At 48.2% G+C, this 22,731-nt stretch overlaps 1 protein-coding gene across 2 annotated transcripts in view; it reads left to right on the top strand.

The window, feature by feature from the left end:
• The window catches only part of LOC142582465 (uncharacterized), a 194,140-nt gene that overhangs the window by 162,507 nt on the left and 8,902 nt on the right, over positions 1–22,731 (top strand). The window contains exon 2 of one of the 2 annotated variants that reach the window (XM_075692221.1): positions 14,564–14,965. In XM_075692221.1, coding sequence (XP_075548336.1) covers positions 14,564–14,892 — 329 coding nt within the window. In that variant the 3' untranslated portion in view covers positions 14,893–14,965. Of the gene's footprint in view, positions 1–14,560; positions 14,966–22,731 lie in introns of both variants that reach the window. The other variant, XM_075692220.1, reaches the window with a different exon arrangement.

Raw genomic sequence — 22,731 nt, 5'->3', positions numbered from 1 at the left:
GCTTGCTGCGCCTCTGACCCTTTTTCGTTGTTTGATAACGTCGGCCCCGCAACTACCGCCTTTGCAGCGAGCTCCCGAACCTTCGATCTGGTTAAGGCCTGAACACTAGCTTCACCAAACAAAAGCCCCTTCTCGCGCAGGAGGTGATCGGACCTGTTTGAAAATAGGTACGGGTACTGGGGTGGCAGCATAGATGACACTGCCGCCTCTGTCTCAAGCGCTCCGAAAGGTCCTTCAATAAGCACTTTTGCTACCGGCAGACACACGCTATGAGCTTCCACGGCTTGCTTGATCCACGCGCACTCGCCCGTGAACATATGGGGTTCTACGTAAGACGGGTGAACTACATCCATCGTAGCTGCGGAATCGCGAAGCACTCGGCACTCTTTCCCGTTCACGAGGAGGTCTCGCATGTAAGGCTCGAGAAGCTTCATGTTCTCGTCAGTGCTGCCTATTGAAAAAAACACAACTTTTGGTGTTGTTTCCGGACACTGCGCCGAAAAGTGACCCGGCTTCTGGCACGTATAACAAACGCCCGCTCGCCTCATCTCGAACCGCTTTCTGCGTTCGGCTTCGGCTGCCGCCGTCTCCTTAGGTTCGGTCGCACTGCTTCCACTCGCATCCGCACTACGCGTGTTCCCCTTTGCTCTCATGGGTGTGAACTTCGGCCTCTCAAACTTCGAGCCAAATTCACCCTTTTGACCGTCCTTAGCTCCGCGAGCTCGACGCGTCACAAACTCCTCGGCTAGCTCAGCGGCTCTAGCCACCGTACTCACGTCTGGCCTATCCAAGACCCAGTATCGCACGTTCTCCGGTAACCGACTATAAAACTGTTCTAGCCCGAAACACTGCAGAACTTTATCGTGGTCACCAAACGCTTTCTCTTCTTTGAGCCACTCCTGCATGTTCGACATAAGCCTATACGCAAACTCTGTATATGACTCACTTCTGCCTTTCTCATTTTCCCGAAACTTCCGACGGAACGCCTCCGCAGACAGCCGGTACTTTTTTAGAAGACTCGATTTCACTGTGTCGAAATCCTCTGCCTCCTCTCTATCCAAGCGAGCGACTACGTCGGCCGCCTCGCCGGGTAACAAAGTGAGCAAGCGCTGTGGCCACGTTTCCCGAGAGAACCCCTGCTTCTCGCACGTTCGCTCAAAGTTAACCAGGAACAAACCAATGTCCTCTCCAAGCTTAAACGGCCGCATCAGGTCCGTCATTTTGAACAATACGCGTTCTCCTGCACCGTGTGCCTGACTTCCATTACGAGCGCGTTCCATCTCTACCTCAAGACGCTTCATTTCCAAAGCGTGTTGACGGTCACGCTCTTGTTGCTCTCGCTCTTTCTGTTCTTTACGTTCACGCTCTTCTTTTTCTTTCTGTTCTTTACGTTCACGCTCTTCTTTTTCTTTCTGTTCTTTAAGTTCGCGCTCTTCTTTTTCTTTTTGCTCTTTAAGTTCGCGCTCCTGTCTTTTTGCAGTCTCTCTCTCTTCAATGGTCTCAAGGCATTCCGACAGCTCGTCATCCTCAGCCTCTAACTCAAGAATAGCCTTTATCAGTTCCGGTTTTCTTAGTTTGTCTGAGACATCCAGACCCAACTCTCTTGCAAGCTCCAACAATTTCGGTTTGCGCAACGACTTCAAATCCATGGCTGCTCTGAATGCTGCTTTCTCTACTGCTTACTATTGTCTTGCCGCAACTAACCCGGCAGCAACGACAACCACAATTACCAGCTCTGTTTCTAACACTAACAAAAGCCTGGCAAAGCTCAGAAGAAGAAAGTCCCGCACTCACCAAACCTCGCAGGCAGGAATTCCGCGCAGTCGTTCCGCTGCAGGCAACCAGTCGTCACACAGGGCTCGTTGCACTGCTCCCGGATCGTCGTTGAGCTGCTCAGCATACAGTCAACTGCATCTCTTCGCTGCTGGCCTCCGTTGTCGCGATCTCACCGCTGGCAGACAGTTGTTTGACGTCGGAGGCGATCTCACCGCTGCCAACCAGATGTTTGGGATCGGACTGCTGGTACGATCTGTTGGGAACTCGGCGCTGACGCCCGTGGTTGTACCTGGGTCGCAAGCCCCAAGGGTAGCGTTGGCCTGGCGGCCTGGGGTACAACTGGAAGCATCCGAAGGTCCCGGCAAAGCATGAGTCGACTGGTAACAACGAAACAACTTGTTTATTTTAACATCGCAAAGAGTTGGCGGTCAGGTTTGACCGTAGTAGAGAGACGGGAGAGCACTTCACTCAACAGAAGAAATCGGAGCCCTCCTTTTGGCGTCCGGGGGCAGCTGTTTTTATACTCTCGCAGTTGAGGGCAAGAAGGAACCCCTCAAAAGACGAGCACGTGAATGTACAATGGGCTAATGGTGACGCACACTGTCGTAGCGATGCCGTAGCACCATGTCGAGCACGATCTCGTAGCACCCTGTCGTGGCGCTGCCGGTCGGACACAATGACTGTAATGAGAGGATGGTCCCTGCTTTGGCATCGCCTGTTTCGGGCACAATGACTGGAACGAGATCCCTGCTTTGGCATCGCCTGTTTCGGGCACAATGACTGGAATGAGATCCCTGCTTTGGCATCGCCTGTTTCGGGCACAATGACTGGAATGCGAGGATGATCCCTAGGCGGTCGCATCGCCGCAGTCGCGCCTGGAAACACCTGGCGATGAGTGTTGCGGCGACGACGATCGGGCCAAAATGTCTGCCGCCCCGCCGCAGTCGCGCCGGCAAAACCACGTGTCGCAGGCGAAACGCAACAACACTAGAGTCGCGTTAACGCCAACCTCGATAAGCCTGTGGTATGCGCTGTGCTATGTGCTCTCTCTCTCTCTCTCTCTCTCATCCCCCATCCCTCTCCCATGTGTAGGGTAGTAAACCGGTTAAACTAAACTGGTTAACCTATCTTCCTTTCCTTCTCCACTTTTCCTTCCTTCCTTCGATGAGCCTTCAAATCTCCGGGTATGCCGCGCAATGCTCGCTTGGTCTGAAATTCAATCCGTGAAAAATAAAGCCCCTTAACTTCGAACCACCTATTTGGTTAAGGCGACCTTCCAGGGCCCCTCCGCGGTGCCTGCTACACGGATCAGCGAGGTTTCCGGAGCAACCTCTCGGTCCGGCAAAAGGAAATTGTGTTTCTGTGTGCAGAAACTACGCCAGTGTGGACAATAACGCGAAAACATGCTGGGCTTACATTTTGGACACACTACCGGCGGAGACGTTATATCCGCCGCGGTAGCTCAGTGTCTAATGCCTTGCACTGGTAAGCTCGAGGTCACGGGTTCGAGCCAGGCCGCGGCGGCCGCACTGCGGTGGGGAGGCGCAATGCAAAAGCGCTCGCGTACTTTATGTGCGCGTTAAAAAACCACAGGCAGTCAAAATAATCAGTAGTCCCAGATTTAGCATACTTGACAATAAGATCGCAATTTTGGCCCGTAAAATAGCCAAATGTTTTCGCTCTTTCTCATTCTTTTTCGGAGTCTTGGACGTGCCTTTATATCCGGTGATATCTCCGGATATCGGGATTTATCGGTCATTCGTGAAGGGTGGATGATTTGAAAGAAATAAAGTGAGCGATTAAACTTCTTTATTTCCGCACTCTATATGCGAAACCGGGAAACCAAAATCTGGACAAATAGAAATAAATAAGATATACATATATGCACGGGAAGCGAGCGATGAGTCCTTACATCATTCCGCCCCAGTTAATTCAAGCAAAAGGTTCGTCAATAGGACGAATGTCAACTTCCGTACACTTGCGGGTTTGTTTACGAAGAAGATATTTGTCCATATTAGTAGAATGCTACTCCGATTAGAGGCCACTGAACATTTATTTTGTTTTGTTCAAAGAAGCAGCAAGCAGAACTGCGAAAAACAAAACAAAAACATCAGCGCTTCCACAGCACGCAACTCAAATTTAGCACGGTACGTTTTTTGTACGAACAAACCTAAAGCGCACCACACAGTTCGTTAAGTCTTTCGCGACAGCTAACCGCATTATAAGAATGACAGAAAGGAACACAAGACACAACGACCTCACTGGCTAATAAGGCCTTGGTTCTGTTGCTCGTGCTTTTGTCTGCCCAGCAGCCGCATTGCATTGCTAAATTGGGCACAATTTTTTTTTCAACGATGCCTAATTCTCTGAATAACAGATAAGCTAGACTCACCATAATTGTATTCGTTAGCCACTGCGCAGACTTCTTTGTCTGCTCGTCTCCGTTTGAAGGGCATGTTCGTTTCTTATTCATTGGCCAAAATCAAAGGGACGCCGCGCATAGGAACTTCTTTATGCCTTGCGATTGTCTCAGAGATGCCTTAGCGGCGTACGCCTCCCCTAAAACGACATTTCTGAAATCGGCTTTTTCACTGAGCGTGAGTGCCGCTTAATTAGCGCCTGATTTGAATCTGCGGGCCCTGAAAAGATTGCTTTTCACAGACTGTCTTTTTTTTTTTTGTCCTCGCTTCGCAAGACTGCCAGTTAGAACAAGCTTACCTGCAGAGGTATCGAGTAGGCGAAGTTCACTTAGCTTACGCCCCAAACAATTTTAGCATCAGGTGTCTGAATGAAACTTTCACCATTCTCGAAGAAAAATTTCACTCCACTTGAAAAGTGCCCCGACTATGTAGATCCAAATTACAAACCAAGCCCAAATCGTCATACAGATGAATCTAGCGCATTATTTTGAGCGAGTTTCCGCATAGCAAGAACAGACACATTGTCTCTTAGTTTAGTCATAAACTAAGTATGCCGCTATCCTTACCTCTAAGAAGAATGGAACTTGTCAGTTTGCTGAAGAACGACAATAGGACCCTCGCGTATATTTTGACAAAAAGACGTTCTGCACGAATGTTTCTTTTCGTGCAAACCATAATTACGTGACTAACGGTTGTGCAGCCTGTGCTATCGAAGAAAGTGGAAAACTAAGCAAGTAATGCTGCAGTGTTCTACAGGTGCTGACACAAGCTCACCAGCAAGTTTAAAAATAAAGACACGGACACAAGTGGCTCACTACGCGGCTAAGATGCGCCGCAATTTCCTACATGTTGTCTGTGTTCATTGTGAATCACTACAGATGTAAATATAACAGGTTTCCCCAGATGGCGAGAAAAACAGTCCCAAATGATGCCTCTGGGAATTGACTACATGTCTGTGTTCATTGTAAATGACTACAGATGGAAATATAACAGTTTCCCCACATGGCGAGAAAAACGGCCCCAAATGATGACTTTAGAAATTGACTACGTGTCTGTGTTCATTGTGGATCATTACAGATGGAAATATAACAATTTCTCCGAGAGAGTGAGAATAATGGCCCCAAACGATGACTCGAAGCGAGATGTACGTGAGTTTAAATGCCGTCAGAAAAAATTGCCAAAAGCACACGCCATGCGGTAAACAGAAATAATGCGGTAGTTATCGTCACAGAAACCAAAATTAATTGTACAACTTCGCATGAATGACCAACCGTCTACACCGCAGCGGGCACGTTAACAAACATGAATTTTAACTTGACTGGCGAAGGCTGCCGAATGCCAGGACGACAACTCAAGCATAAACGGGTCGTGTATTGGCTTGAACATCGGATTCGTACAGAAATGGATAGGACAGTGGCCATGCTTTAGACGAGCGCCAGTGACGTTAAAGTATCATCATCATTCAGCCTTGCCAAGCGACGCTCCGTCGAACTCTGGACTACATTGCATGTAACGAAATCAATCTCTACGAAAGACCTTCCGCAACTGCAGCAAAGCGACGATACAGGCAGTCTGAATAGCGACGCATAGATGCTTTTTTTGCAGTTCTGCCAATCAGTTCCCGCGTAAATATATGTGCGTAAAAAACGTACATAAATTTCTAACGCAACTGCAGTGACGTTTGTGAGCGCGCTGCCATTTCTCCACAGCGCAGCGGTTGAGCAAAAAAATTACTGTTTTGCCGACATCAGCAGCGTGCAAAGCAACAGAAGCTTCCTTTTCCCTGTCAAGGCTGAGCACTAATACAATGAGGATACAATAAAAAAAGAGAATGGAAATTTCAAGCGCTGAAGTGAAGACAACAAAAACGTGTTTCCCTCACGGTTTTGTCGCTAAATATGCCTGTTCCGCCCTTGCAAAGAAAGAAATTTACACACAAGCAGCCAAAATATTGACTCTGCGGACGCCTTTTGTTTTTCGTCGAATCTGCAGAGGTAAACATTAAGTAAATTGCTTTGTTACATGGCGGAGCCAAGCTTGTCTCACGCCCTCGTGGCCACCGCAAAAACAAGCCGAGGGCCAGGTGCGTCAATTTCCGCCAAAGCAATCGGTGTAGCTTCCATCAATTTCGCAACGCAGCAGCGGTGAACCTTCACTACATTCCGGAACAGTGGAAGCGCTGGAAATCCCAGTGTACAGACAAGGCGGAAATTGAACTGCGCGCACCTTTGAGTCTGTCCTCCTTTGTTCAATTTTATACTAACGCTCTGCACACCGGCGTCAATAGGAGCCGACGCAGAGCACTCTTACTCTCCTGGTTGGTCCTGCCGAGCCTGACAGAGGTTCCAGCACTTGGCATTTTGCGCCCCGCTGCGAGACCTTCTCACTGACTCGGCCGAGTTTGCTTATGCAGATGTGAAGACTGCTTGTGCAGGCACCAACGCCAGGTATTCTCTCTCCCAGCAGTTTTCAATGGCTCAGCGTAGTCTGTTTACGCAGATCTAAGGATTGTTCGTGAACGTATAGCAATGCCAGGCGTTCCATTGTACGACAGCTTAAAGTAAATTAAGTTAGATTCGCACAGTTTACGTACCGAAATCCGCGATCTGATTATGATGCACGCCATTGTGAGGAACTCCGGGTTAATTTTGATTACACAGGGTTCTTTAACGTGTACCTACATATACGAACACGAGCGTTTTTGCATGCCGCCTCCATGAAAATGCAACTGGCGTTGCTGGGATCTAACTCACAACCTAAAGCTCAGCAGCGCAACGCCGTAACCACTAAGCTTCCGCGGCGGGAGTTCCACAGCTTCGAAGCTGCAAGGAGGTACAATACTTGGCAGTACTGTTTGCACGAACAGTGCCAACGTTCGCGTCGACACCATCGAGTCAGTGAGAAGGACTTGCGCCAGCGACAAAAATGCGGTGCCAGAAGCATATCGAGTCCGAAAGTGTAAGCACCAAAATTATGTGCGGAAGACTCGATTAATTAAAGGAAAACGCTTAGGCTGTGCCTTTTGAGCGTGAATCGAGACATTTCTGCGTCACCGACGCTGCTTTTATCCTCAACAATGTTTCTGCAATGTAATCATGCAGTAAATATTAAATCGTAACCTCAGCCAATAGGCGCCGCTATCGGCGTTAGCCTGTGCGGATCTGCTCCTGTGCATATCATGTTCATGTGATGTACGTCTATTTACGTTATGGGAACGGCGCAGTTCCTCCGTCCACGCCAACAGGCCCCAGTCCTGGCCGACCGCGCCCAAGAGCGCCCAGCAGAGCCTCGCACCACGGCTCGCGCTGACGAGTCGCTTCGGCCTCTCCTTCTTCGACTGCGCGCTCCGATGCCGGAGTTCCCATAAAGTGTAACTAACAAGCCCAACTTCCCAAATTAAATTATGTTCAGGGGTTTTACATGCCACAACCACGATCTGATTATAAAGCACGCCGCAGTGGGGCACTCCGGAATAATTTTGACTACCTTGGATTCTTTAATGTCCGCCTGAATCTGAGTAAACGGGTATTTTCACACTTCACCCCCATCGAAATGCGGCCGCTGTGGCCGGGATCCGATCCTGCGGCCTCGTGCTTAGCAGCCCAACACCAGAGCCACTAAGCAACCACGGAGGGCGCTCAACTTCCCATTATTTTTAAATAATGTATGAAAAGTTCTTAAAAGATGTGAGCAATTCGGGAAAAAAATTACTTCACTAAAAATAAATATTAGATCGCCTACTAATTACTTGAGTCCCGTGTTGCCTTGTTTATTTATGTAAATATCGAACGTGAATGTGTAGAAAATAGCAACCAGCAGATTACAAAACCTTGTTTATTCTTGTGCTGTTAGCTCTGTTCTATGGTGCATCCAGTGGTAACATTAGAACAAGGAAAAGAAAGGTCCTTGCACTTCTAAGCAAGGTATATTCCTTTTAAGACATGCATGCGATCAAGTTCACAGAATTGACATATAACTTGCGCAATGGTTTGAGGCGCGCGCGATTCAAGTCCACCTTTTCCTTTGAAAAAAATTAGAAAGAGCGCACCTTCAAAGGAACCCTTCCATTACTCTGAAGGCACCAGGCTTCTCTAACGGCTGCGGGACATTTCCAATTGCGGTCACTTATTACAAGCACCGGTGCAAAGCGTCACTTTCACAAGGCCATTTGAACATTTCCCAAAGTGAGCGCGCATTTTATTGAACGAGACGGGCTAAACAGGGGCCTGATCTTTGTTGGTCAGAATCATATCGTTTCGGGGATGTTGGGAGTATAGAAGATTGTAAGCACAATATATATATATATATATACAAAATGAGTCAGAGTCGTTAAGGTGGCTGATCACGAAGAACACGCAGGAGCCAGTATCCCGCGATCTTATTCTTGCTGTCTTCTTTCATTATTCCGTAACAGAACCCCCGGGTGCGAAGCGCCGTCTCGGCGCATGTTAGGCGAAGAATTGCGAGCGAAGTATGGCTTCAGCCGCAAAACGTGGTGGACGTCAACAGACGTCATACTTGAGGATTAAACTGTAGCGGCGCAATCTCGTAATCTACGTCGTTAACTTGATGTAGGACTTCATAAGGCCCTGTGTAGCGAGAGAGAAGCTTCTGGGAGAGGCCAACCCGACGACATCGTGACCAAAGGAGCGCCCAAGCACCTGGCGCGAACTTAACAACGCGATGGCACCAGTCATAACGCTTTTTTTGTATATGCTGCGACGCTAATAAACGAGATCGGGCGACTTGACGTGCCATGTGAGCGCGATCTATGACTTCACGAGCGTACTCAATTGCAACACGTGGCACAGGAGGGAGGGTGGTGTAAAACGTTAATGTAGGGTCGCGAACATACAAAGATAAAAGGATGAATATATTGTGGTGCATTCATTATCCGCATATTATTCTGTTCTGCGAACTCTACTATAATAACTCTCCCCTGCTATTCCTAGAGCCTATGCCATATTCCCCCCCTGACTTGTCTGCAGCCTGCTTCTTGCCTACCCTGGCATTGAAGTCACCCATCAGTACATATATAGTGCATTTTGTTGTGACTTTACCCATCGCCGATTCCATGTCTTCATAGAAGCTTTCGACTTCCTGGTCATCATGACTGGATGTAGAGGCGTAGACCTGTACGACCTTCAATTTGTACCTCGTATTAAGGTTCACAACAAGACCTGCCACCCTCTCGTAATGCTATAGAGTTCCTGTATGTTACCAGCTATATCCTTATTAATCAGGAATCCGACTCCTAGTTCACGTCTCTCCGCTAAGCCCCGGCAGCACAGGACGTGCCCGCTTTTCAGCACTGTATATGCTTCTTTTGTCCTCCTACTTTCACTGAGCCCTATTATATCCCATTTACTGCCCTCTAATTCCTCCAATAGCACTTCACTAGATAACCTTCTAGCATTAAGCGTTGCCAAGTTCAGATTCCAATGGCGGCCTGTCTGGAACCAGTGATTCTTAGCACCCTCTGCTGCGTCGTAGGTCTGACCGCCGCCGTGGTCAGTTGCTTCGCAGCTGCTGGGGACTGAGGGCCGGGGTTTGATTGTTGTGTTCATATAGGAGGTTGTGGCGAAGTACTGCACCAGGGTGGCCAATCCTGCTCTGGTGAGGGAGTGCGTTACCGGTTCTGGTCACCGGGATCAGGCCGCATTCCAGGCCTGATTATGCAATTTTATCAACACACAGATTTTTTCTTAATCCGGTGGAAAATTACGCGGCACCAGGATTCGAACCACGGTCCTCTTGCACACTAGGCGGATGCTCTACCTCTACGCCACCGCTGCACTCGACGGGACGAGTTATACGCGAACGTCAGGTAGGCCAGCGTGGCGTCCCAATCGCGGTGATCGTTGGAGACGTACATCGACAGCATCTCTGTGATTGTTCGGTTGAGACGTTCCGTAAGACCGTTCGTTTGCGTGTGGTAGGCGGTGGACAGCTTGTGCTCAGTGGCATAACAGCGGAGGAGGTCGTCGACAACTCGAGACAAGAACGAGCGACCAGGGTCTGTAAGTAACTGACGAAGTGCACCGTGGTGGAGAATAACATCCTGGAAGAGAAAATCGGCGACATCTGTTCCGCAACTAGTCGGCAACGCCTTTTTTATCGCGTAGCGTGTCGCGTAATCAGTAGCGACGACGATCCACTTAGTCCCTCTAGTCGTCGTCGAAAAAGGGGCAAGCAGGTCAAGGCCTACACGAAATTACGGTTCACAGGGAACTTCAATTGGATAAAGTCATCCGACATGTGGCAAGGAGGGTTTCTTCCGGCACTGATACAATTCGCAAGTTGCAACATAACGATGTACGAAGCGGTAGAGACCCGGCCAGAAGAGCCGGCGTCGTAGCGATCGTATCTACGCAAAACGCCAAGGTGTCCCGCCGTCGGTGCATCATGAAGTTGTTCGAGAGCGACGGATCGCAGATGACGAGGAAGAACAAGGAGTAACTCAGGGCCGTCAGGGTTGATATTGCGGCGGTAGAGGATGCCGTCGTGCAGAACGAACATGCGGTACGTGGCGTCAGTGCTGCCAGATTGCACTCCGGCGATGATGGACTGTAAAGACTCGTCGCGTTGTTGTTCAGCGCGCATGTCGGTCATGTCAGTAAAAGCGATCACGCAGGTCACCGGATCATGAGCAGCAGGCTCAGGGGGATCCACGGGCTGACGAGAGAGGCAGTCAGCGTCCTTGTGCAGACGTGCATACTTATAGTTGACAACAAACGAAAATTCCTGGAGCCGCAAGGCCAGGCGACCAAGTCGTCCTGTGGGGTCCCGGAGGGAAGACAGCCAGCAGAGTGTGGTGGTCCGTAACGACCCAAAACGTGTAGCCATACAAATATGGCCGGAACTTTGCGACAGCCCAAACTAAAGTCAAGCACTCGCGCTCGGTGATGGAGTAATTTCTCTCGGCAGGCGACAGCAGGCGGCTGGCGTAAGCTATCACGCACTCAGTACCATTCTGTTGTTGGGCGAGAACAGCGCCGATGCCACGGCCGTTTGCGTCAGTGTGGACTTCGGTCTCTGCAGATGGATCAAAGTGGGCAAGTATGGGAGGGGGGTGGTCAGAAATCCGATGAGAGCGGCGATCGCGTGAGTCTGCTCCGGGCCCCATGAGAATGCCGTGTTCTCTTTTAGAAGATCTGTCAAGGGCCGAGCAACGTCGGCGAAGTTTTTGACGAAACGGCGAAAGTAGGAACACAGGCCGACGAAGCAGCGCACGTCAGAAGCAAAACGTGGCACAGGGAAACTGCGTACGGTGCGAACTTTTTCCGGATCTGGATGGACACTGGATGCGCCAACGAGGTGACCCAACACGGTAATCTGACGGCGCCCGAATTGACACTTCGTGGAGTTCAGCTGGAGGGCGGCTTTTCTGAAGACCGCAAGAATGGCAGCGAGTCGGGTAAGGTGGTTACCGAACGCGAGAGAAAAACAATAACGTCGTCAAGTAACAGAAAAAGGTGGTCCATTTGTAGCCTCGCAGAAGAGTGTCCATCATACGTTCAAATGTCGCAAGAGCATTGCATAGGCCAAAGGGCATGACTTCGAACTGATATAAACCAACCGGCGTGATGAAGACCGTCTTCTCGCGATCCATTTCATCAACTTCTATACAATCTCCTATAACCCCGCACCTTTACGAATATGTTACGGGGATGTTGGGAGTGTAGAAGATTGTATTTACAATGTATATATACAAAATGAGTCAAAGTAGTTAAGATGGCTGACCAACAACAACACGCGGCAGCCAGCGTCCCGCGATCTTCTTCTTCCTGTCTTCTTTCATACTTCCCTAACGATATGAAGTCCACAGGCAATGAATTCGAAGAAAGCATAGGGTAGACAACTTTTTTTGAATTACGGAAGTGTAATAACGATAAAGTAAGGAGAAACGAAAGTGAGCAAAGTGAACAAACGAAAGTGAACAAAGTGAACAAACGAAAGTGAAACGAAACTGAACGAAAGTGAATAAGTGGACCACACGTGTCCGCTGAGCAGCGCGTGTGATGTGTGTTTCTTTTTCGACGTCCGGTGTGTTTATAGCACTCCAAGTTTTCCTAATAACACATTGCCAACTAGCCCACCTATCCATACTTTTGGGATCTGAACCCGTTTTATCGCATTAGCTTGCGATGCGCTTATCAACTGAGCTACCGCGGCGCCGTTTTCAGTCCACTTTCTTGCATGTTATATGTCTACTAGACCGAGAGCTAGCGTCACAACTCGTGACCATGGCGGCGGTCTGAGAACATCGTTTCTACGGCAGGCGTCACATAGCACGTGAACTTTGGAGAAGGCAACAGGTCAATAAAGCCTGTATGCTACCTAAATGAATCAATGCTGCTTGAATGGAGACCCTCGCTATGTAACTAACAAGAAGAGGAACCGCCCGACTATCGTTAGTCACAATCATATAAGGCCAACAGACAGTGAAACAAAGGAAACTATAGGGTCAATTACTAGGTTAAATTTTTTAATATTTTCGTGAAATAAAGGATATTATTATTTAAAAAGAATTTACTGCAGGAATGATAAAGTAAAGGGAAATGAAAGTGAACGAAAAAAAACAGGAACTTGCTACCAGTGATATTCAAACCAACGCCTTCGCACTGTCACTTGAAAGGAAGAGATATATTAGACACGGGGAAGTTAAGCAGAGAATACGTATGGGTTGGCATCCTGTACAGAGAAAAGAAAAACAGTGTATGAAAAATAAGCAGAAAGAAGAAAGTCAGATGGAAAAGAAGTAACCGGATAAGTTGAAATGGGGACGGGATAAATTGAATACATCATTCAGAAATACGGCAAGTTGCATGTGTGGGCATGTGTCTATGGAAATACGGAAGCAACGTGCCACCCGAGGGCACAACGGGACGAAAGGGCGTGGTTGGATGCATGCAATACGACGGCTGCCCTGGAACCATCCGCGTCCTCTGAAGTATGAAAGCAGCATAAAATGCGAGGGCGCATGGTGAATAAAAGGACACAACAAGCTCAATGTTAAGGCGGTGCTTGTCCCGTCCGTTTCTTCTCGTGGCGGCTTCATGTTTTGCGCGTTTCTTTTTTTTTTTAATACATATGCCTGTGAAATGAACACATGGGCTGCTCGCCCAACTCGACATGCCCCTGTGCAATCTCTGTGGGCTTTGTTTGGGGCGTATACCAGCGAATTCTTCGTGCATAAGGTAGCAGTTGAACGTCGCATTTCCTCTTGCAAATTTCTGTCGGCGTCGGCGGTGCCATTGGGTGACGCCGTAGGTTTTGCGCTGTTTTAAATTATCTGGATCATTTTTGTTTAAGCTTCTTTCTTCCCTTCAAGAAATGTCCGGAAAAAATTTTGATCCTTAGAAATGTGCTTTCTACACATGGTATAAATCTCTGGTGCTGACAATAAACCCGTATCGGCAACTTCTTGCCACAATGCGTAGCGTTTCTGGCAACCCCTTGCCACATTGCGTGACGTCACTCAAAACAGTGCCGGGAGTCAGAAGGCGGTGCCTTCTGCTGATTCTCACATTCTCGTTGTTTTCCAGAACTTCAAACCCTACAGAGTTCCCAAGTATATTTTCGTTTCCTTATGGAAGCGTGAGCTGACTAAAAATAACTTGCAGTAGGTGAGATCTGAAATTATAAAGTCATACACCCCACTCCTTGAAGAGCGACATAAACAAGTGCGAAACGTGAGGACGCTTTGACTTGAACGTGGGAGCCATATAGCACACAAGTACATCCGTTCAAAGGACCCAGCAGCACGTAAAAGACGGCTTAAAAAGCAGTTGTCATGTGTTTCCTTAAAAAAAAACATAGCACATACCTGATGGGAGTAATCGCCCACAAACAAGGACGCATTGGTCCTACCCACATCAAAGCCTGACTCTCTCTACCGGTTAGCGCTTTCGCGAAATGAAGTCTAGAGCCAGTCCGATCGACTAGTAGGCACGAACGGCTCCTATCGTGTTCATGCGAAAGCCTTGGCCATCGGCCCAGTCATGCTGAATGACCTCATCAGATCCCCAAACCGGACCCTAGTAAGTGTTTCTCATGGCTTAGTGTGTTAGACATACTTGTAACGGAGCACGCAAATATAGCGCTTGTTTTTCGTGCCCTTCCTTACGATTGCGTTTTTTTGCGCTACATTCCGTTACAAGTATCACAGGGCTCGGGTATAGTTCTTCGAAGAGAGACGCCGCGGGTACTCCAAGTGCTGACGGCTACTCTCCTGCCACTATGTAGTTCAGGCGTTCTGCAGCAGGGGAACACCCCCAACTTGAGCCATCACTCCTTCGCACCCATTGTGTATGACTCTATGAACGCGGGCTTGTCTCTCTTTCTCTCTCTCTCCGCTGCAGCAGCCGGTGCGTCGTCCGAGTACAACCCGGAGGTGGCGGTGGAAGAGGTGGGTCGCCTGTTCAACCTGCTCTTCCCGCTGGTGCTGCCCGACAAGATGCCCTACACGTGGCCCCGGGGGGCGGCGGCCGCCTCGTCGGTGGACGCCTCGGACGCGGCGCTGGCACAGGCGGCGGCCGGAGGAGGGTACGGCGGCGGCCAGCGACGGAACCCCGACGACCACGCGTCGCGCGCCTCGTCGCTCAACCTTCCAAAGCGGGGCGAGTCCGAGTGTCTGAGCCGCTGCATGAGCCAGCGCAAGCTGCACCCCATCCAGTGCCTCAACATATGCTGAGCCCCCGGCGGCGGCGCCACCCGCGCAGCCGCGTCCGGGGCTCTGTCTCTCTCTCTCTCTCCATCTCAACCAGGCGAGTGGACTTTAAGCTTCAAATTTCAAATACTTGCCTAATTTGGCAAAACGAAAAGTTTTGCGGTGGCGCGCGGCTGCGCCACTAATTGGTTAGCTCAAATGACCAGTGCCGTGAAGCATGTCGGTCCTGTGACGTATAGCGGACATGTCGGAGTCGACTCGGCACGTAGTCTGCAACTTCACCATTCGGCGAGACGGGAGAAACACTTGTATATTCGTCTCCCTAATATGCTTTCCAGCGACTCGTGAAGCATTACCTCATGTTTGAAATAGCGTTGTGTTATGGCCGACACGTAACGACAGGAAAATGCAAAACCACACACAAAGCGCTGCTCGTGTCGCCTTCTACCACGGTGTCCTTCTACCTTCCTTCCGTTCCGTATCAGCTGTATAGCACGGCACCTCAAACGTAAATCAGTGTCAACTCGCCCAGTTTACTATTCTTCTTAAGCATTACCTTCGCTAGGAAGGTCTAGATACTTCGTTCGAGCCGCCGTGGTGGCGTAGTGGCTATCGCGTCGCGCTGCTAAGCCCGAGGGCGCGGAATCAAATCCCGGCCACGGCGGCCGCATTTCGATGGGGGCGAAATGCAAAGGACGCCCGTGTATCATGCATTTGGTGCGCCTTAAAGAACTTCAGGTGGATGAAATTATTCCGGAGACTCCCTACTCCGGCGTGCCTCATGAGGCCGCGGTTTTGGCACGTAAAACCCCATATGATATATTGTATTCTTCATTGGTGCGCCAGTTCTTCGGCACAGTGCGCCGTCTTCCACAGAAGAACGCTGCTTGTGGTGGACGCGGAATGCCAGTTACGTGTTCGGTTTCGTAGCCCAAAGGGGCTTCAGGCGCCCAGGGTATGATGCCGACGCTGGGAGTGCGGCTGGAGTGTCCGCATATAATTGATATCATAATAAAATGACTTATACACGGCGGCTGCTTAAGCAAGTTGCGAAAGGACTGATAAATGCTGGACAATGTTCCAGATCCCGTGCCTTGCCCACCTTTGGCACAGCACTCTGCGCTGCGAACAAAATGTTACAGCACGGTACGCAATGCAAACAAATACCTATGCCTGTGCTTATCGGCTCTTAGACTAACCGTTACCGTGGCTTCTGGCAAAAGCACAGGACCGTATAACTCAGTGGCATGGCAATTGGAAGGGCAGGTCGAGTGCTTTGGTGAAGCCCGCCTGTGTAAAAGTCAGTAAGCGCACATGACACGCCATCAAAACTAAAAGCAGCGCACCCTTGATATACCGCCGACAATTTTAACATACAGATCCATTACCTTTAGAACGCTCACGAATGACTAGCTAAATCTGCCTAAGTCGGTATACCGTCGCACCATGGGTTGTACACCTCAATTTCGCTGTATAGAGACATTTGTCTGGCAGCCCTCTTCTTTTCCATTCTAAACTTGTTAGTGACTCTCAAGTTTTATGGAGACAATCAGCACACACTTTCGCCAAGCCACATAGATGACCACTGTCGCTTCAGAATAGTTAGACTTTTAGAAATGACAGCTGTAAGAAACTGTGCAGGCGCAAGGGATGTATTTTTGCTACTAACGGCCTACGCAGTATTCTACGCTACAAGTATTGAAAACGTAAGGCTATAAACTGTATCAAACTGTTACACAGTAAAAATGGTAACTTTTATCGTTACTAATGCGATTGCAGCTAGCATTCATAGCAGTGACGATACGGCTCTCAATACTTCTGTCTTTTTTTTAACTGCATGACTGCATCTTGGAACACTCTTAGTGAATTTACATGGTATTCGAATAAAAAAAATTCCATCATTCTCGCGCTTTGTTCAATGTTAATCTTCAATGAGTGATGATGCACCAGTTCTTTCTTTCTTTCTTTCTTTCTTTCTTTCTTTCTTTCTTTCTTTCTTTCTTTCTTTCTTTCTTTCTTTCTTTCTTTCTTTTTTTCTATCTATCTATCTATCTATCTATCTATCTATCTATCTATCTATCTATCTATCTATCTATCTATCTATCTATCTATCTATCTATCTATCTATCTATCTATCTATCGCGCTGTCTTTACATTCAATGATAAATTACTCGATCTATGAGCGAGGCCACAACAGAAGACTGTGCCCCTACCATTCGTCCCAACAGATAGCGTGACAGGACCCACCCTTTAGCCCTTTGTTAAAGGAACCCGTCTAAAAGCAAGGTTAAATATTACACTTCGTTCGAACTAGAAAATTTTTGAAGTTCTTCCGCACAACAATTTCCAAAAACAAGATCTGTTCGGCGCTCGAAAACTCCTAATCACGATCGCAGCTTTAAGTTCCGACCTTCAACTAGCAGAGGGGAGTCGGCGATGCGCGCTTTAATTTCTCAAATGGCGCCATTGTTCATCTATTTTGTTCCAAGTCCGGTAACAGGTGCTTTGACATACACTTTCCCTTTGCTGGCGACCGAACGTCCAATGCAGCACAATTACACAAATAAGGCCACTTACACAAAGTCAAAATGCACTTACTTCATACGTATCCGACTGTTGTTTTTGCTCTATCATTGAGTGATAGTTATTATTTTCCACAGTCACAGCTGTGTTGCGAGGAACGCCGTAGTGTATAATATTAATATTCACCACCACGTATTTTCGAACACGCACTGAAATGCTAACCATAGAAGCGAACTTTTTCTTTTTCTTCCTTTTTCCCCTTCCTTTTCTTTAGATTCTGCATGCGAGCCCTTCCTGCCCTATCACTCAGGCCTTACTAGCCCGGTCACACACCACGCACCTCTCACAATGTAGTTGCCTCAGATAGAAATATAACACGTCGCATCTTGCACGTCAACGGGTATTTTTAAGTGTTTCTATTGATTATTGAAATAATTTCCCATTTCTAATACGTCCTTCAGTGCTATACCATTGAACCCGTCCATGCCCTTTATTTTCCACATCTGTTAATTGTTTCTTTCATTGGCAATACACACATTTATTCCCGATCAACAACATGGTCAGACAAGAAGCCATGATCGTCTCAGTGTTATTGTAATGGACTTGTACAATAAATATTGCAAATTATAGATTGGGAAGTGTCAGGTGTGAACACACGGGTGGTATTTCAGGCCCATTTGGTGTACACGTAAAATACATGCTAAGAAACTATAAATATACGTTTAAAAATGGCAAAGGACTGAACCAGTCAAGATTACGGTCAGGTTGGGTAAACTGGAGAAGGAAGCGCAAATATTGTTAACCAGCTTATTTAGGGCACAATAGTTTGTGATAGGTAGTCGACATATTCAAGCAGTGAAAAAATATATTCATTTAATCCATTTAATTATAGCACACCCGGGCCATCAGAAGAGCATCTGAAGAAAAATAAGAACAGCTTGCTACGTATTTAGCTCACACTCCAATGTGATCAACGGCACTTTACCGATATCCTTAAAAAAGATATATATTGAATTTGTGCTCTGTCGATACCAACATATTTTTCCAAGAGTTGGAGCTAACAAAGAGACTTAAAGGAAAGCTGAGAACACCGCAGCGAGTAACGGAACGTAAAATTATAGTCACACTGTTAAGAAATAAATATACTGCAGTTGGATTAGCGATAAAACACCGCTGTGCATGCGCCGTGCACATTTGCATGAACACACCATAAATATACATACATACACGGCCTAGTTGTACAGCACGCGCCTCGGCAGCAGGAAGTCGTGGGGTCGATTTCCACCACTGCTAAGCATCCACTGGTTCAAACGGACACAAGCGCACCCTGCCCTGACGTTCGGCTTTCTTCACGGCAATTAGGAAACGAGCCTGCGCCTTGAGTTCCCGCCTAAACACTCAAGGGTACCCTCACCCCCCCTCCCCTAAAATAAGGGAGCCTGGTGATCCCATGACCCCAACTTCCCAATAGGTGGATGCCCCCCCCCCCACCCCCACCCCCCAAGCGTCTGGAACTCCCGTAGTTGCGGAGCACCAGGCCAGGAGCGCGCTTGTGCCAATTTTACCGGTAGGTACCTGGTGGTGGTGGTGTTGATGAAAACTTTTAATTGCTGCAAGAGAGTTTGGGAGCCACAGAGTGGCCCCGCTACATGGTCGGCATCCCTAGTCCGGGACATCGCATGACAATGCCCCGTCTCTCGCCCGTTTCACCAGAGCCCTTTGGGACTCAAGCGAGGAGCAGTTGAGGAGGGCAGTCTCCCATGCCTCCCTGGAAGGGGTAGGGGAAGGGGGGAGGTGGGGATTTTGAGTACATGCCCACACCATGTGGAAGATATCACAGGTCTCCCCACAGTGCGGGCATCGCCCATCCGTGTTAGGATCGTAATGCTTTAAGATTGCAGGACAGAGCAGAGTACCTGTCTGCAGGCGCCTTAAAGTTCGCTCCTCCGTCTTACTCAGCCTGGCGGCAGTACTTGTTTGCCTCCTACAGCGGCAGCAAAGGGTGCTCGACTAGTCACCAAAGCCGTGGTGCGAACAAGGGCCGACCAGAGACCCTCGCAAAACCTTTATAGGGCCTCCCTTCGAGATGAGAACCCATGTAAACAACCGAGCACCAGGCCGTGGTGCATCTAGCTCGACCCATTAGAAGAAAAAGAAAACCGGCGTGTTTCCAGCGGCCCCAGAACACATACACACACAATACATATACGCATACACTCACTATAAACAATAAGAAAAGCTTATCTCGTCTCTCATACATTGTCTGTGCGCTTTTGGTTGAACGTGTCTGTTAACCACACCCCACATTATTATCAATCGGCTTTAAGCCACGTGCAATACTTCGGTTGTGTGGGCATTCCCTCCCTTTTATTTTCAATTTCCTTTTATACAAGAATGACGTCAGGATCGCTATGAACAACAGCACTAGCCAAGCTGTGCCTGCAAGGGTGTTCAATGGCTGTGCCAGCGAGTGGCAACCGTGGAAGATGAATGTCTCCCGTGTGCGGTTAGCTACGGAACGAACGGGCGTGTACCCCCTGGGCGCGGACGCATTTCGTCTCATTAACCTCGGTCCGAATTAGCCACACGAATCAACCCTCAATCGACTCACGCGTCTACACTCCGGCTAGGTTGCTTCGCCTATGCTTTGAATGAACTCTGTTAGTTTTCCTTTCGTGCTTTCTTTTAACGTTTTGTTAATTTATCGCTTTCCTTCCGAGCCTCAGTGCACCTCCTCACCGCTACTTTTGTCTTGCATCTCTGGTTTCTTCTTTGATGTATGCTGTTTCTTCGCTTCGAACAACGTAATTGGGGTAATTACCACGAGCAGGCGTCTCCTTTCTTATCAAGTTCCCGCGACCGCGAATGAAAATGCTCCATCAATTTGTCATAATTAAGGGGCCTGAAATGGGGCCTGCAGAGGGTCAGGCTTGATGAAGTTGCCCAATAATTTAGGGGAACGGCGATAAAAGTTTTTCACTCCCATAAAAAAAGAACTCAACAAACGGTCACCTGCCACACGCCGGATCAGCGATTGCTCGACAAGTGCTTGCGTTGTGCCACACACGTTCGTAGTGGCACAATATGTTCAATGCCCTTCGACAGAAAATAAGCGCGCAGGATGACACACAAGAACAGCCGAAAAAGACGCAGGCAAGCGCCTGTCCTGTCTTTCTCGGCTGGTCGTGTGTGTCTTCCTGTGCGCTTATTTTCCGTCGACCTGCAATGCATCATCTAGACCGTATGCAGGTGTTGTTAAACTATCCTTCAGTGCCCTCAACCACTGCTTCGGCTACTCCCGCACTCTGCTTCAGGTGGGATATGCTTCAGGCTTGTTCGGACTGCGTGCAAGAGTTCAAGCGTCCCGTTCAAATACCTCAGCATTGGAAATATCTGTTGCGTCATTACTGCTCCCTCCTGACTTAAAGCTTTGTGTAAGAGCAAGACGCACATAAGGACTAGCATGACCGGGAGCCGAACGAACGGCAACAGGGGCATTCCGATGTCTGCCAACTGATTCAACGAAAATAATAAAGCTTCCCCAAGTCTGAGCAGGATGCGAGTATATGGGTCATTTCTTCAGCGTGAGGTTATTAGACAGGCATCACAAAGTCTGTCGCCACTACATGCCTCACAACAAGAGGAACATTACTGCTAACACCATCACTTTGTGACAAACAAGAGGTCCCCTTTAAAACCTCAAAAAGCCACCTCACGAGCAAAAATGTTATTAGCCATTTTAGGGCACATGTTGGAAGTTGAATGCGGCTACTGTTCAAGGCCATTTATGTTTACTAGAAATTTTTGCAGGAACTTTCCGACATCTCCTCAGGTACTAGAAGTGGATAGGAGTGTTTACACGCTTGAGAGGCTACAGCGCATGGGCTGCCGGTCAACAGCATCTAGGCACTGCTTTGGTCGCGAGGCCCTACAATAGGGAGCTCATATGCAAATTGCATATATAGGGTACATATGCTACGCGTGCTCGGAATGCCATTCGCTGTGCATTAAGTGACTCTTCAGAACAGCGCGGCGTGGCCGCCCAGCTGTTCAGCTTTGAAAACCGGGGACTCCTCCTGACCATGCGAACGCTATACCGTAGTTGTGTGTGTGGGGCTCAACCACCCAGGTCGCACGGCACAGGAGAGCGACGCCGAAATTGCACCAATGAGCATTGCGCGCTTTTTATACAATACGAAAAAAAGTCAAGTATCTTTTCTTTTTCATTCTACACCATACATGTCTTTCCCTAAATTAACTTTTAGGAATCATTTTGCTCGTCACAACTGCAGGCCGCCTATTATTCAGGTGTCAACCTAATGTAAGTCAGTTAAAGTATGGTCAATGAATCTTTCACATTTGTTTCTTACAGGTATTACAACGAATAAAAAAAGCGCTCTAAAGATACACTGTGATGCACATTGCAAATGGAAGCACAATCGATTTTGTGACAGAGGACAGAGGAAACAATAGCACAAGCAGCTTAAACGCTGCTGATCATTGAGGCTCGTTTTGTATGTGAATATCCTGACAAAGCTGATTTGATGGATTCTGACGACGTGAGCGTAGTTTCATTTCTCCCCGAGTACCAGCAGAAGACAGCTTTCACGGCAATGGCGCACACAAAACGTGCTTAGCTCCAGCCGCCACGTACACACTATTCATGCACTGCTCGATGCAACGGTAATAGGAGTGATCGTATTCGAAACAAGTTCGCAAAGCTTTTGGTTGTCTATTTCTTTCATAAACAGGCAATGACATGCCCCAAATATCCACTCGACTTACTATTTCGCAAGTACTTCGCGACGAAATTTGGTGCAAAAAAATGGCGCAACCACCACGAGATGCGTTATATATACTTGAGACATGTTCCAATGAGGAAAAGTTATGAACGAAGTATTTCTGGCCCAAGGACTACAAAGCACCATCAATGCGTGCGTGACTTGTTCAAGTGGTGAGGTCGAGTTTCAGAGCATCTTGAAGCCACTATCACGGGGGAAAAATGCACGAACTAATGTGAAACGCTACCTTGCTTGACAAGAGCAAACTGATGTGCCGTCGCTATGGCACAACTATATGCTATTTTACCCGTCGTTTTATAACGCCAACAATAGTTTCCCTCGAACTATAGTTGTACTGCCAGCGTAGTTTTTTTTTTCGTATGTGGGCAATGCAGACAGTTTTTTTAAGTGAAATACAAATTTATTCAGATTGTATGCGCCCTGAGATTCAGCTCCATTTTTAAAACCTTGCCTCATGCGTTTCACGAACTCCAATACGGAGACACAATAAAATAACGCACAACAGTTTGGTAATCTGCGCTTGACACACGAACAGAAC

Source organism: Dermacentor variabilis, chromosome 5, assembly GCF_050947875.1.
Source record: "Dermacentor variabilis isolate Ectoservices chromosome 5, ASM5094787v1, whole genome shotgun sequence".
In the NCBI taxonomy this organism is placed as follows: domain Eukaryota; kingdom Metazoa; phylum Arthropoda; class Arachnida; order Ixodida; family Ixodidae; genus Dermacentor; species Dermacentor variabilis.
This window is presented reverse-complemented; position numbering and strand designations above follow the sequence as displayed.